Raw genomic sequence first — 15456 nt, 5'->3', positions numbered from 1 at the left:
GTACAGAAAATGAGAAAAGGAAGAATAAGCAGTAAAGAATCCAATATTTAACGTTTAACAATCTTTACAAGAAAAGGAGAGGGAGCAACAAATGGAACAGAAAAAATATATAACAGAAGGCTTCTACTGATAAGACTGGTTAAATAAATGTGATATGACCCTATAATGTAATACCTTGTAGCCATAAAAAAAGAATTATGCTGTCACTATATTCTGATATGCAAGGGGAGGAAAGAAGACTTACTTTTCACAATTTTGAACTTTTTGAATTTTGTGTCATTCACATGCATTGCCAATATTAAAAAATGTTCTTTCTACTTCTATATCAAGCTTAGTAAAAAAAGAATGGCCCTGGCCGGTTGGCTCAGCGGTAGAGCGTCGGCCTAGCGTGCGGAGGACCCGGGTTCGATTCCCGGCCAGGGCACACAGGAGAAGCGCCCATTTGCTTCTCCACCCCCCCTCCTTCCTCTCTGTCTCTCTCTTCCCCTCCCGCAGCCAAGGCTCCATTGGAGCAAAGATGGCCCGGGTGCTGGGGAATCGCTCTGTGGCCTCTGCCCCAGGCACTAGAGTGGCTCTGGTCGCAACATGGCGACGCCCAGGATGGGCAGAGCATCGCCCCCTGGTGGGCAGAGCATCGCCCCATGGTGGGCATGCCGGGTGGATCCCGGTCGGGCGCATGCGGGAGTCTGTCTGACTGTCTCTCCCTGTTTCCAGCTTCAGAAAAATGCAAAAAAAAAAAAAAAAAAAAAAAAAAAAAAAAAAAAAGAATGACTTAAAGGGCAATTTACCTTTTATTTCTGAGAGCAATAGCAACAGATTTCTGATGGACTTCTTCATACTTGGGTTTTGCATTATGGAAATGCACAGTTAAATGTTAGTTTTTATAAAACCAAGACAGAGAATAGTTCTAAATGTGGTGAATGTCTGAACACAATGTTCTTGCTTGCCTTGAGTTCAAGTTATAAATTCTGGAATTTATTTCTTCTCTTCTTTTGTTATTAGTAAATAAATACACTTATTTTGTCTATTTTAGAAATGTCTTCAGACTTCACTATCACCACCCTCTCACCTCCCCTAAAAATGTCTTTGAAAACAGAATGAATCACATTAAGTCTGCTGACAATTTATTTTTCCAATATGTAAAGTATTGACGATCTTATAATGTTTTTTTTTCTGTTTTTAAGAAGGGTAATATAGGAATATGAGTATGAATTTTTAAAAAATGTACCATATGTACTAAGGTACACTAGACCATTAACTTTAATTTTCTATATAATAATATTAAAAATGGATTGCTTATTTTCTTACTAAGAATAATACTAAATATTTTCTTAAATCTATTTTCAAAATTTAGAATATGGAACAATGAGCTAGAATAAACCTGAAGATGATTCTAGTTTTCCTACTACTAATACTCAGTTTTAATCCTTTTAAGGGTTTAATATGATTTCAAGCAAAACAAACAAACAAACAAACAAACAAATGAGCTGAGGGTTAAAATATGATTCCAGAAAAAGACTAGGTTAGGTATGTTCATACTCAAATAATCAGACTCTTCTCCACCTTCCTTCATCTCTGTTCTCCTGTCCTCCACAATAAGCATAAGATCATGCCAAGAACTTCAGTAGGAAGAACACTGGCTTATGAGTCACACACTAGATTTAAGTCTGAATACAGTCAGAGCTTATATATGATCTTGAGCAAGTCAATTAAGTTCTTTGAGTTCAGATTTGGAATCTATAAAATGAGGAAACAGGTCTGAGGCTTCTTTGAGCTTTAACTATCTTTGCATCTAAGTTTGGTGGCTTAAGCATCTAGAATTCCAGGTGACAGAAAATATGGTACATTGAACTATTGACAATGATTCTTCATTTCTTCCTGGATCTTCACTCTTGCTATGGCTTCACTGTGAGCAGAATGTATTTCCCTGCCTCTTGATTTTGGGCTTGGCTGTGGGATTTTCTTTAATCATTTGAGTATCAATTGATATGACACAAGCAGGGCTCAAAATGTACATTATTTCTTATTCCATTTCAGTTAATGGCTTAGAGCATTTTATAAAATACACATTTACTATAGAGCTCTCTAATAGCTAGGTCATAGCTAAGGTGGTCCTATGTCCTGATTTTTGCATGTCAATCCTGGCTTGTATCTGCTGTTCTGGTGTAATGATTTAGCTCCTTTCACTCTCAAAAGTGGGCTGATTTAGATGATAAATTACATAGTCACCACAGAAAAACTTACGTGGGTAAACCACAAGATTGCTAAAATAACAGGGCCACCCCCCCCCTTTGCCCCAGCAACCATCCCCACATGCCTTGTATCATGGGGCAAGGAAAGGGTAGCAAGCATCCCTTCTTTTTACTCTTCAAGTGACCTACATTCTCAAGGGCCCCCTTTTCCTTCAAACCATTTGAAATCACCTAAAGAAACTAACAACTAGAAAAAGTTTGGGATTCCCAATCTTAAATAGGCTCGCACAAACCATTTCCCTTATGGCACAAAGCCTATGAATCATTGCACAATTTGCTTGTTGACAGAACAATGTGGTACACTTACTATCATCCAATCAAGAAGACCCTGGCCCACGGACATAGAGAGGTACACGCTTTTTTAGACTTTCAGCACGACTCTAAATATTCGTCACACTGATATCTGTCCCCTCATGTCCTAATGCCCTCAGGTAAGAAATGGCAAGGAAGAGGAATCCTAGGACCCAAGCCTGCTATTGGTAGGAAACGGCAGCACAACAATCCCAGGGGGCTTCATTTTGAACGGTGTCTTCAGAGCCGACGTTTCCCCATGCTGGAACGGAGCATGAGTATGCCCTCTACAGGAGTCCCAGGATTGTCAGCCATCTTCTGCCAAAGGCGTTGCTCTTCCCCCTGAGAGTCCATCCAATACACATTCTTCCCATTACTCACACCTAAAGAAGGGAACAGAGAATATTACATTTCACAGATGAAATGTTTTGTTCTTCTGGACCTATTAACCTTTGAGCAGGCCTTATGACCGAAGAACCCTTCACTGGCTTGCTCTCATCAGGTCTAGTGATTGGTGTTAGAATGAAATACATCTCTTGCAGCCTGCACTACTCTCTTCTGCCTAGATGCTGAGAAACAATCAGGATGGCCTTACTGCCTCATAACTTCCCCATTTCGATAGTTTAGCAGAGTTCTAATCTAGACTGAGTTAACAGGACAGAATAACAGGCTGACCTGAGCTCTGTAGTTCTTCCTTTCTAACAAGACCAATTCTCTGACCTGGGAGGTTTTTGTTTTAGTGGTATAGATATTCTTGCCTCTCCTTAATCTATAAATAAGTAGAGCATTGTATCAATCGGATCATTCTCAACAGGAATGATGACCATGGTTCAGGCAGAACATCTATGTCTGGCCCAAGCTATAGGATGATGAGAGTTTGGGGGGTGCATGTGCTCCATTACTATAAATTTTCCCTTAATTCTTCTGTTATAGTTGTGTCTTGTGGCACCAGTGGTGTGTTTCTACGACCTGTCTAAAAAAACATTAGATACTATTTTTTAGGGAACACATATTTCCTTTCAACGAGTATAATGGCTGCAAATTTTGGACAGAAATGAGAAAAGGATGAAGTAAAGTTGGTCTTAGAAGAGCTTCTTTCCCCTATCAGAAGCCTGTGTTTCTGAGCAAAATCTAAACACAAGGCCCAAAAAAGCAGTTGAAATTCACTTAGACTAAAGTGTAAATGCTATTATGTATAAAGTGTGAATATGAAAATTATACATTTCAAACTTCTTATTGAAGGATACAAAGTTATGTAATAGTATTTTTACATTAAATATGAACAGACCTTGGCTATAGGCATGAAGTATCTGTGGAAATTTCAGGAGTCAGCTAAGCTGAAACTACATATACACCTACTATGTATCACACTTTTAGGAACCACTCCCCAACCTCATGCCCAGTCACAGACCATCTCAGGGTCCTCAAGTCCCTCACCGCTTCCAGAATTCAAACGAACTCCTCCCAGAAAGATGTTGCTGGAAAAGGCCTCCTTGTCCCAGATGGTAAGTTCTAGGCAAACATTCTTTATATCCTGGGGATGCAGGCCACTGAACATGAAAGTGTGATTCCACTGAGGGTTAACACTCTTTTTTATTACCAGAGTTTTGTGCTTGGTGGCTTTGCTGTCATCAGGGAGCAGGTAGCTGCAGGAGGAAACACAATCAAGTCATCAGTAAGACAGTAGGCAGAAAATGGCATCCTTAAGTAGTCATTTCAATTTCCCATAATTCCTGGTACATGTGTGTGTGTGTGTGTGTGTGTGTGTGTGTGTGTGTGTGTGTGTGTGTGTGTGTAATGTGTGTATTAGATTTTCTCTCAGGGTTTTATATGCTTAAATCTGGATTTATTTAGTGAGATGGTTTCTTATTTCTCTTAAGTGGGGCGATAGTAAAATGCCCACACTCTCTTGGTCCTTCTCTCATCTTGAAATAAAAATACCTTCTGTAATAGACACTGTTTAACATCCTGCCACTATCATCATTGGCCCACCTCTGAGTGGATTTGAAGCCAGGATGAGAAGTTCCTAGCGTGCTGACAGCTTCACACCTCAAGAGCCTGTGTCTCTTGGCTTTTCCAGATAAAGCCTTCTCTGGTGCCATGTGAGCTGACTCAGCTTATGTGCAGGCAGTCCTGGGATTACTAGGGATTTAATGTCTTTAGAAGCAACCCTCAACCAATGAGTTTTAGAAATTGGTGCATGAGTCCCACAGCTTCCCTATCTCTTGAAAGGACAATCCTAAGATCCTGTCCAGAGATCCTTGTTGCTTTCCTTAGTTGAATTGAGCCCCAATTGCCCAGAGTAGTAAAATTCCTATTAATATATTTTCACCAGCTTCACTTCTTCTTCCCCGTTTCATTTTCCATACTTTTGCTTCTCAAATAAAACACTTGTACCACAGGCCTTCTCTAATATGATCAAAACACTATTTTTAACTGTAGTAAAGAATGAGGGTCTAGGTACCTGTTGAATCAGGGAGCAAGCTCTAGGGGAGATGACATATGGGTATGGAATTAGTACATAAAGCAGACATTAAAAATTCCACCATACAAATGACTTCACAATAAAGAAGATACATTGCTATACTTGAGATTTCATTTCATGTACCAAACAGAGACAACTTATTTCCCAATATTTATTCTCTCCTTATTCTTCTCTTTAAAACATCTTCATTTTTTTTTTTCATTTTTCTGAAGCTGAAAACGGGGAAGCAGTCAGACAGACTCCCGCATGCGCCCGACCGGGATCCACCCGGCATGCCCACCAGGGGGCGATGCCCTGCCCCTCTGGGGCACTGCTCTGTTGCATCCAGAGCCATTCTAGCGCCTGAGGCAGAGGCCACAAAGCCATCCCCAGCGCCCGGGCCATCTTTGCTCCAATGGAGCCTCGCTGTGGGAGGGGAAGAGAGAGACAGAGAGGAAGGAGAGGGGGAGGGGTGGAGAAGCAAATGGGTGCCTCTCCTGTGTGCCCTGGCTGGGAATCGAACCCGGGACTCCTGCATGCCAGGCCGACGCTCTACCGCTGAGCCAACCGGCCAGGGCAAAACATCTTCATTTTTTAAAAAAAATTTAGGCACAAGATTGCCAAAAATACACTACATTCCCCAGACCCCCCTTGAAGCTAGAACAATCATGTGACTAAGTTCTGGCCAATAAGATAAAGTAATTTCTGTATGAAACTTTTGGGAAGTGTCTTGTCAGCTAGAATTTTAGCTATCTTTTACCATGTGGTGGATAGCACAACATTGTAGAAGAAACCTGGGTCCCTGACTATCATGGTCACCTGTCCCAAATACTTTACTTTTAATCATTGTTTACATGCAAGAGAAAAACAAAGTTTGTCTTGTTTAAGCCATTGTTATGCTGATTAAGACAGAGTTAATATTAACTAATATATTTTATAATATTAATCTTTTTTATAGTTTTTTGTAATTTTTCAATATTTTTTAATTTAGAAATTAAATTTGATGGGTGACATTGGTCAATAAGAATACATAGGTTTCAGGTAAAAATCTCTATAGCATTTGTACTGTTGATTGTGTTGTGTATCCATCATGCAAAGTCAAATTTTTTTCTGTCACTGTACATTTGTCCCTTGTTACTGTCCTCCCCCTATGTCCCTACCCCTGGTAAACACTTCAATTTTATTTATGTCCATGCATCTCAGTTTTATATCCCACCTATGTGTGAAATCATATAGTTCTTAGCTTTTTCTAATTTACATATTTCACTTAGCATAATGTTCTCAAGGTCTATCTGTGTTGTTGTAAATTGCAATATATCACTATTCTTTATAGCTGAGTAGTATTTCATTGTACATATGTAACATATCTTCTTTATCCAATGACATTTTGATTGATTTCATGTTCTGGCCACCATGAATAATGCTTCAGTGAACATAGGGATACATTTGTCTCTCCGTACCAATGTTTTTGAGTTTTTTTGGTAGATACCCAGCAGAGGGACTGCTGGGTCATATGGTAGTTCTATTCTTAGTTTTCTGAGTAACCTCCATACTGTCTCCCATAATGGCTATATCAGTTCATATTCCCATCAGCAGTGAATGAGGGTTCCTTTTTCTCCACAGCCTCTCCAATATTTGTTATTACCTGTCTTGTTGATAATAGTCAATCTAACAGGTGTGAGGTGGTATCTCATTGCAGTTTTTATTTGCATTTCTCTAATAGCTAGTAAAGATGAACACCTTTTCTTTTTCTTTTGAGATAGATAGATAGATAGATAGATAGATGATAGGGAAAGACAGACAGGGACAGACAGAAAGGGAAAAAGATGAGAAGCATCAACTCATAGTTGTGGCATCTTAATTGTTCATTGATTGCTTTCTCATATGTGCCTTGACCTGGGGGTTCCAGCCAAGCCAGTGACCCTTTGCTCAAGCCAGCAACCTTGGGCTTCACGTTAGAGACCTTAGGGCTCAAGCCAGTGACCATGGGTTCATGTCTATGATCCTACATTCAAGCTGGTGATCTTGGGGTTTCAAACCTGGGTTCTCAGTGTCCCAGGCCAATGTTCCATCTACTGCACCACTGCCTGGTCAGGCAATCTATTATATTTCTGGTTTGTATGTCTTCTTGAGAGAAGTGTCTGTTCAAGTCTTCTCCTCATTTAATTAGATTGTTTGCTTTTTTGTTGTTGAATGTTTTTAAATTTTTCTTTTTAAGATTTTATTTACTGATTTTAGAGAGAGAGGAGAGAGGAGGAGAGAGAGAGAAAGGGGGGTAGGAGCAGGAAGCATCAACTCATGGTAGTTACTTCTCATACATGCTTTGACCAGGCAAGCCCAGGGTTTCGGACTGGTAACCTCAGCATTTTAGGTTGACACTATCTGCTGCACCACCACAGGTCAAGCAGTATATATAAATAGAATATTAACCCCTTGTCAGAGCTGTTTTTTGTGAATATCAACTGCCATTTTGTTTGTTGCTTTTTTCTTTTGTTGTTGGTTTCTTTTGCTGTGCAGAAGCCTATTACTATAATATAGTCCCATCCATTTACTTTTGCTTTTACTTCCCTTGTCTTAGGGGTCAAATTCATAAATTGTTCTTTACAGCCAAGGTCCATGAACTTAGTACTTTTGTTTTTGTCTATGTAATTTATAGTTACAGGTCTTATATTTAGGTCTTTGATCCATTTGAATTAATATTTGTGCATGGGGGCAAACTGTAGTCAAGTTTCATTCTTTTGCATGTGGCTTTCCAATTTTCCCAGTGCCATTTATTGAAGAGGCTTTATTTTCTCCATTGTATGTTTTTGGTTCTTTTATCAAAGATTATTTGCCCATATATATGTGGTATTATTTCTGGGCTCTTGATTCTGTCCCATTGGTCTATATGTCTGTTTTTCTACCAATACCATGCTGTTTTGATTATCGTGGCTCTATCGTATAATTTGAAGTCAGATAGTGTGATACCTCCAGCTTCATGCTTTTTTTCTCAGGATTGCTTTGGCTATTCAGGATCTTTTATGGTTCTATACAAATCTGGTGTTTTTTTGTTCTATTTCTTTAAAAACTGACATTGGGATTTTAATGGAGATTGCATTATGTTTGTATATTGTTTGGGGTAATATGGCCATTTTAACTATATTGATTTTCCAATCCTTGAACATGGAATATTTTTCCAATTCACTGTGTCTTTTTCATATAATATTAAACTTTATACAAGGGTCTATTCTTGCTCTCTTATGCTCTTTAAAAATATCTAAGGTCCCTTTAAAATCATCTCAATGTTGAATTATGACCAGGAAAAGGATTTACTAGAAAGTCACTGATTTTAAAACAAAATTGTAAGGCCCTGGCTGGTTAGCTCAGTGGATATAGCATTGGCTTAGCCTGAGACTATTCCAGGTTCAAACCCCAGTCAGGTCATACATGAGAAGCAACCATCTGCTTCTCTTTCCCTCCTTCTTCCCCTTTCTCTCCCCCTTCTCCCTCTTTTCCCCTCTCGCAGCCAGTGGCTAGGTTAGTCTGGGTGATAGCCCTAAGTGCTGAGGATAGCTCAGTTGATTTGAGCATTGGCCACAGATGGGGGTTGTAGGTGGATCCTGGTAGGGGCACATGCAAGAGTCTGTCAATCTCCTCTCTTCTCACTTAAAAAATTATAGGACAAGTGTACTGTCCTTTGTTATCTCTGCTTCATAAATGTTGAACATTGTAAAGTGAAAACTGTTATAGGCAATGTTAAGTCACTCCTGCAAGGTCACTATAAGGCATACGAGGGAGCCATCCCCTCATCCCACCAGACAGTGAGCAGGAAGAGGCCTGAACTGGATGGTGGGGCTGGTGAGGCAAATTGCAATATCAGGATCCTAATAAGTTCCTCACTACTATGAGAAAGAGTAAAGGACAGATGGATCAGGATTCAGTCATGCACAATCACCAGTGGAAAAGTGTCAGACACCTGCTTCTCCTTATCATTGGCTTTATCAAAGTTAGAATGTGTAAAGGTAAAAGGCTTGCATCATTTACTTGTGGGGAAAATTATACTTATCAAAGAAGGATTGAGGAGAAAAACAATACTGCCATCCGACTCAAAGAATTAACCTCATGTGTTTTATGACACTGCATGAGAGCAGGGACATGTTCTATTTCTGAAACTGCAGTACTTAGTAATTGGTACATGTGCATTTATGTGTTTACTTGAATGAATGAAAAACAGCTTTCTGATTCTAGTTCTTCTTGAGAAAACCTCAAATAGAAATCAAGATATATTTGTTGTTTTGGGTTGCCTAAATGGGCAAGAATGTCCATTTAAAGGGATGTATTCCCTCAAGAAACTGCCCTGTGTTCAATAAAGTGAGCACAAATTCCCAGCACGTAGTCCCAGACCTTCCCCAAAGCACTCTCCAGTGGGTATTTATGGAGAGGATACTCTGAGAAATCTACTTTTTCCTATTTCCCCCAAGAGAGCAAAATCCCAAGTATCCACTAATTTTGTTGTTGCATATTGCATCACCAAATGATAAAAAAGCACAATAAAAATATATTAAGCATAGAAAATTGTACTTTCTTCTCTTTCAAAAAAATAAATTGCACAAGAAAATTTACCAGTCATGAAGGTGAGAGTGACGGGAAATCCTGAAATATGCGAGAAGCAGGATGAAAGTGAGAGAAAGCAGTTCCCTCTACACTTGTATTGTTTTAGATGGAAGAGCCAGCATTCAAGGGTAGCTCTGTCCTAGTATATTTCAAATAAGAAGACCATAGAAGCCTCAGAGCCAGTACTGTCTCATGGACCACAGATCCTTTCATTTCCTATTAAGTATCATCTAAAATGAACTAAAAAAAAATAAAATTACCCCTTCACAAAGCTATCAGAGGAGCCTCCTGATTTCACGGCTGTTAAATTCTTTGCCTCTTTTATAAGCACTTCTAGTATTCCTCCAGAGACTGCAGGTGGCATCTTCTTTCCCCTTTTAAAGGTCTTCTTTCCTGCATGAGCCATCAAAATGAAATAGAAGGAGAGAAGGATACAGCAAGACAGAGAGGGAGGGAAGAAGAAAAAGAGGAGGAGAAGGAGGAGAAGGAGGAGGAGGGGGAGGAAGAGGAGGAGGAGGAGGAGGAGGAGGAAGAAGGAGATATATCATGAGTTCCATTTCATAATTTTCAAAAATAAACTACTAAGATTTATTTCATTTGCTGATTGAGTCAGATCTTAATATTATTGTATATTTTCCCATATATTGATTTGAATGTTTTCACCCCATTGGATTCCTTCTAGATAGATTTTTCATTTTTCTTCATTGGGCAAAAATGAGCAAATACATTTAAAACTTTAAGTACTCCCCTACAAGGTATCTCTTCTCATAAGGTATAAAGAAATAAAATGGAAAAGGCCCTGACAGTTGCCTGGGCCACATTCTGCTCTCATTGGAAAATAACTAAAATGAAAGCCACATACAAGCACCAAGACTCCAAAAGAGAAAAAATTCATAACTCCTTTCTTTGAAATTTTAGTCTTGTAAATTTTCATCTCCATACAAGGTCAGCTCTTTATAAAGGCTACAGCCCAGGCACAATTGCACTTTTGAGTAAGAAAAAACTTTTCCTATATCACATTTTTGTTAGAATAAAATGCGTTCAACATAAATAGCTGCCACTACCACTACTACCAACACCTTTATTTAGTACAGTTTTAAGCAGTTTACATGAATGAATCTATTTAATCCTTGCAATATCCCTATGAAGTCAGGAAACTGAGGCCAAGATATAATAAGTTACTTGTACAGGGTCACAATGAAGGGGATGATAGTGAATAGAAGAATAGAGGAGACTGTCTGTAGGAGTTGATGGAAAGAGAAAACAAAGAGGGATTTGCAATTTGAATCCATCAGATTTTTCCTTTCACATTCTGTCTTAGATAAGCCTCTTCCTCAGGACTTGTTGAGTAGCTGTGAAAGTCATACACCCATATGACAGCTATCTATACCTCCCCTCTCTGAAGACTACCCCTTCCTCACCCTGAGGAACATACTATATATCTGGGACTTCCGAGAAACAAATTTTACCATTAAGGCTGTTTTCTAAGTATGAAATTACCATCCTACAATGTTCCAATATATATACTTCTCAACTCTCCTCAAAAGCCAGTGACACCTAACCCTTTAAATTTCATGTGTGTAATGCAAAAATAATACACTATAAAAAATTCTTGACCCCTATTTCCACACTTCTAGAACACAATATTGTTGATTAGTCACTGATTTTTACTTTACCTTGAAGTTGTCCTTGTGGAAGCAGAAGGTTTTCACCTGGAGGAATGTAACGTAAAACAACTGTCAGCTCTCCTTTGTACTGAAGGCCAATGTCAGCAGACAATTCCACCTGCCCAAGGGGAGACATGCAAAAACAAAAAGGTATAATGTTTGTTTTGTTATTTTGTAGCCCATGTTGTACAATTATAACCGGATGGCTTAAATATGACAATCCAGTCACATTCAACTATGTTAGCACTTATTGTTTTAAGAGATGTCTTAAGTATGAGAAAAGAGAAGTTGGAAACTCTGTGAAGGCATTTGCATATAACTTTTAACATTAAAGTGAAAAGAATCTGAGAGGAAGTGTTTAACACACATTTGGTCAATCAATAGATAATGAGTGATTGTGATGCACTGAGGACTGGATCATGACTAAACATATATGTAGTTTGGGACATGAGGCAGGAATAAAGATGCCACTGAATATAGCCCCATAAGGTATTCCTTCCTGTCTGTCTTTGATGTCTCAAGGCTTTCCCAAGTGACTAAAAAAGTAGATGGTAATGCTTGATTCAAATTAGGCAGCCAGCCACCAATTATAATTCGCATCATTAAAATTCAATGTGGAAAACTGGCGCACTCAAACATTGTTGATAGAAATGTAAAATAGTGTAGTCAATCTGGAAAACAGTTTGACATTTTCTTAAAAGACTAAACATATAACTGCCATACAGCTTAGCAATTGCACTTTTGGGCACTTATCCCAGAAAATGATTCCATGCATAGGTGGGATAAAAAATCGAGACTTGTGGACATAGATAAGAGTGCAGTGGTTACCCACCCCTCCATTATCTGGCTGTAAAAAAAATAAACAATAGGCATTGTGGCTGAGTAAGATAGCTGTGGGAGTCTCGGGAAGCTATTCCTAAAGGGCCCATGCAGGGACTTACTGGAACTTATTCCATCTGAGCTCCAGCACTGAGGCAGCAGCTTGAAAAGAACCAGTGACATAAGGGGAGGAACTGGATTGTTGGATATCAGGGAAAAAGTTGAGAGGGCAGCTTTCTGCCAGACAAAAGTGCTGGCATAGGCCATTGTTCTTTTTCTGAGAACACCCCCCCCCCCCCCACACACACACACAGGGCTGCAGGCAGGTGCCATATCTAAGTTTCCATCAACCTGGCTCACACAGGGAATTCGGGTGATTCCTTGACACCCTGCCCTACTCAACTTGTAAGCCCACCCAGTGGCTTTTCTATACAAATGTTGTGTCTTGGCTCATGCTTTGGAATTTCCTAAAACCTCTCAAACAAGCAGCATCTGGTCTCTGCATACTTCTTACTTCTTGCTAATTGGCCCCAGGTCTGGCACTAGCAGCAGCCAGCCTTGGTTCACAGCTTTAGCCTTTCCTGGGCACCTCCAAACCCAGCATAAGTAGCAGCCATCTGCACATCACTCTGTAGCTTGTGCTAGGTAGCCCCAAACAAGGCACAGGCAGTCATTGACCTTGCACCTCCTGGGATGTCTCAGAGCCAGTGCACCTATTGGCTAGCTTTAGACCATGCCAGTGTACAACCTTACAACCTCCACAAATGACACACCTAAGGGACGGACTTGGTGAGCACCAAAGCTCCATTGAAGCAAGTCCTGCTCCATAGTATCAACTCTTGCATAGCAACTCCTCTGCTGTAGTCACAATCTATCCTCAGAGTTTATCAGCCTAGAGGTCAATCACTCCCAGTGACAACAATAGCAAACAAGGCTCAGCTACAACAAGACAGTACACACAGCCCATATAGGGTTGCACCTGGAGCACCCAGCTTAGGTGACTAGGGAGGTTATCCCACTGGAACTTACAGGACATCTACTACACAAGGCCACTCTATCAATTCTGGGAGACAGAGCAGCTCTACCTAATACATAGAAACAAACACAGGGAAGCAGCCAAAAAGCAGAGACAAAGAAATATGTCCCAAGTGAAAGAACAGGAGACCTCTCCAGATAAAGAACTATACAAAACGAGGCAAGCAAATGACTAGATACAGAGTTCAAAACATTGGTTATAAGGATGTTGAAGGAACTTAGTAAGAACTTCAGCAAAGAAATAATAAGCATAAAAAAGGACATAGATACCATAAAAAAGAACTAGTCAGAAATGGAGGACACACTAATTGAAATAAGGAATAATTTACAGGGAATTAACAGTAGAGTGCATCAAGCCAAGAAGCAAATCAGAAATTTGGAATATAGGGAAGCAAAAAACACCCAATTAGAATAGCAACAAGAAAAAAAGTCCCCCCCTCAAAAATATGAAAATTGTGTAAAGAGCCTCTGGGACAACTTCAGGTATACCAACATTCACATCATGGTGGTGCCAGAAGGAGAAGACAGCAAGAAATTGAAAACCTATTAAAAAATGACAGAAAACTTTCCTAACCTGGTGAAAGAAATAGATATACAAATTCAGGAAGCACAGAGAGTCTCAAACGAGATGAACTGAAGGAGGCCCACAGCAAGACACACTAGAATTAAAATGCAAAAGATTAAAGACAAAGAGAGAATTTTAAAAGCAGCAAGAGAAAAGAAGTTAGTTACCTACTTTTAGGGAGCTCCCATAAGACTGTCAGCTGATTTCTCAACAAAAACTTTGCAGGCCAGAAGGGAGTGGCAAGAAATATTCAAAGTGGTGAAAAGCAAGGAGCTATACCCACGATTACGCTACACAGCAAAGCTATCATTTTGAATTAAAGGAGAGATAAAGAGCTTCCCAGACCAAAAAAAAAAAAAAAAAAGCTAAAGGAATTCATCACCACCCAACCAGTACTAAAGGAAATGTTAAAGGGTCTTCTTTATGAAGAATAAAAATATAAAGATAAAAATATAAATAATAAAATGTCAATAAGTATATCTATCAACAATTAATTCTAAAAATAAGCAAAATAAATGAACAAGCAGAACAGAAATGGACTGATAAATACAGAGAACATTTTGACATTTGACAGATAAGAAGGGGGTTGGGAGATTGGGGGGAGGGTGAAGAAGGTAAAGGGATTAAGAAATACAAATTGGTTGCTACAGAATAGTCATAGGGATGTAAAATACAGCATAAGGAAAATAGTCAATAATGTTTTAATAACTATGTATGGTGTCAGATGTGTATAAGACTTATCAGGATGATCATTTAGTAAGTTATATAATGTCTAATCACTGGGTTGTACACATGAAACTAATATAATACTGTATGTTGACTGTAATTGGAAGAAACAAAGATTCTAGCCTTGGCCACATAGCTCAGTTTGTTAGTGCATCATCCCAAAGCACAAAGGTTGCTGGTTTGATCCCTGGTCAGGGCACATATAAGAACAGATGAATGTTCCTATCTCTTTCTCATTCTCTCCCTTTCCCTAAAATCAATAAAATAAATATTTAAAAAATATTTTGAAAAAGAGTCAGCTGCAGTAGTCTCCCAAGCTCTTTATGCCAAGTTATTATCTTTGTGATTATAATAGTATATAATAAAAAACATAATTGATTTTAGCAAGACAGGAAGAGAGAGGGGAGGGGGAAGGGAAGCTTTCATTTGTTGTTCTACTCAGTCAAACATTCTTGGTTTGCTTCCTGTGTGTGCCCAGACCAGGGATTGAACCTGCAGCCTTGTCCTTTTGGGATGAAGCTCTTAACTGACTGACCTAACCAGCTAGGGCCTTTTATGACATTCTTTATCAATTGACCTAATATTGGTCCTGATTTCTGGGAGTCTTCTCCTAGGCTTTTACTACATAGCAAGCCCAATGTCTCACAAATAATGACAGGTGTTTCAATTAAGTACAATGAAACTATTGTGGGAAGAAAAAGAGTAATCCAGATTGGAATAAAGAGGTGGCCCTTGTCTGGTCCTTAAAGGATAGAAGAGATGATGCCAGATGAAAATGGAGTGGGAGAGATTAGTTGGGGTCAAGAAAGCAGTATGAGCAAAACACAGTGAGGACTGTGTAGACCAGTGGGAGTCAACCTGGTCCCTACCGCCCACTAGTGGGCATTCCAGCTTTCATGGTAGGTGGTAGCAGAGCAACCAAAGTATAAATAAAATGATAGATTTAACTATAGTAAGTTGTTTTATAAAGAGTTATTCTGCCAAACTTAGCAAAAATCCGACATAAAGTACTTGGTAAGTAACTATTATTATATGCTTTAACTT

At 39.2% G+C, this 15456-nt stretch overlaps 1 protein-coding gene across 6 annotated transcripts in view; it reads right to left on the bottom strand.

The window, feature by feature from the left end:
• Positions 1–772: 772 nt before the first annotated feature.
• The window catches only part of SYTL5 (synaptotagmin like 5), a 124853-nt gene continuing 110169 nt past the window's right edge, over positions 773–15456 (bottom strand). For all 6 annotated transcript variants that reach the window (XM_066357128.1, XM_066357134.1, XM_066357131.1 and 3 more), the window contains 4 exons: positions 11277–11385; positions 9861–9993; positions 3981–4189; positions 773–2926 (listed from right to left, as the gene is read on the bottom strand). In XM_066357128.1, coding sequence (XP_066213225.1) covers positions 2784–2926; positions 3981–4189; positions 9861–9993; positions 11277–11385 — 594 coding nt within the window. In that variant the 3' untranslated portion in view covers positions 773–2783. The remainder of the gene's footprint in view (positions 2927–3980; positions 4190–9860; positions 9994–11276; positions 11386–15456) is intronic.

Source organism: Saccopteryx leptura, chromosome X (genome assembly GCF_036850995.1).
Source record: "Saccopteryx leptura isolate mSacLep1 chromosome X, mSacLep1_pri_phased_curated, whole genome shotgun sequence".
Taxonomy (NCBI): Eukaryota; Metazoa; Chordata; class Mammalia; order Chiroptera; family Emballonuridae; genus Saccopteryx; species Saccopteryx leptura.
Note: the sequence above shows the minus strand (reverse complement) of the source record. Positions and strands in the feature narration are given on the sequence as shown.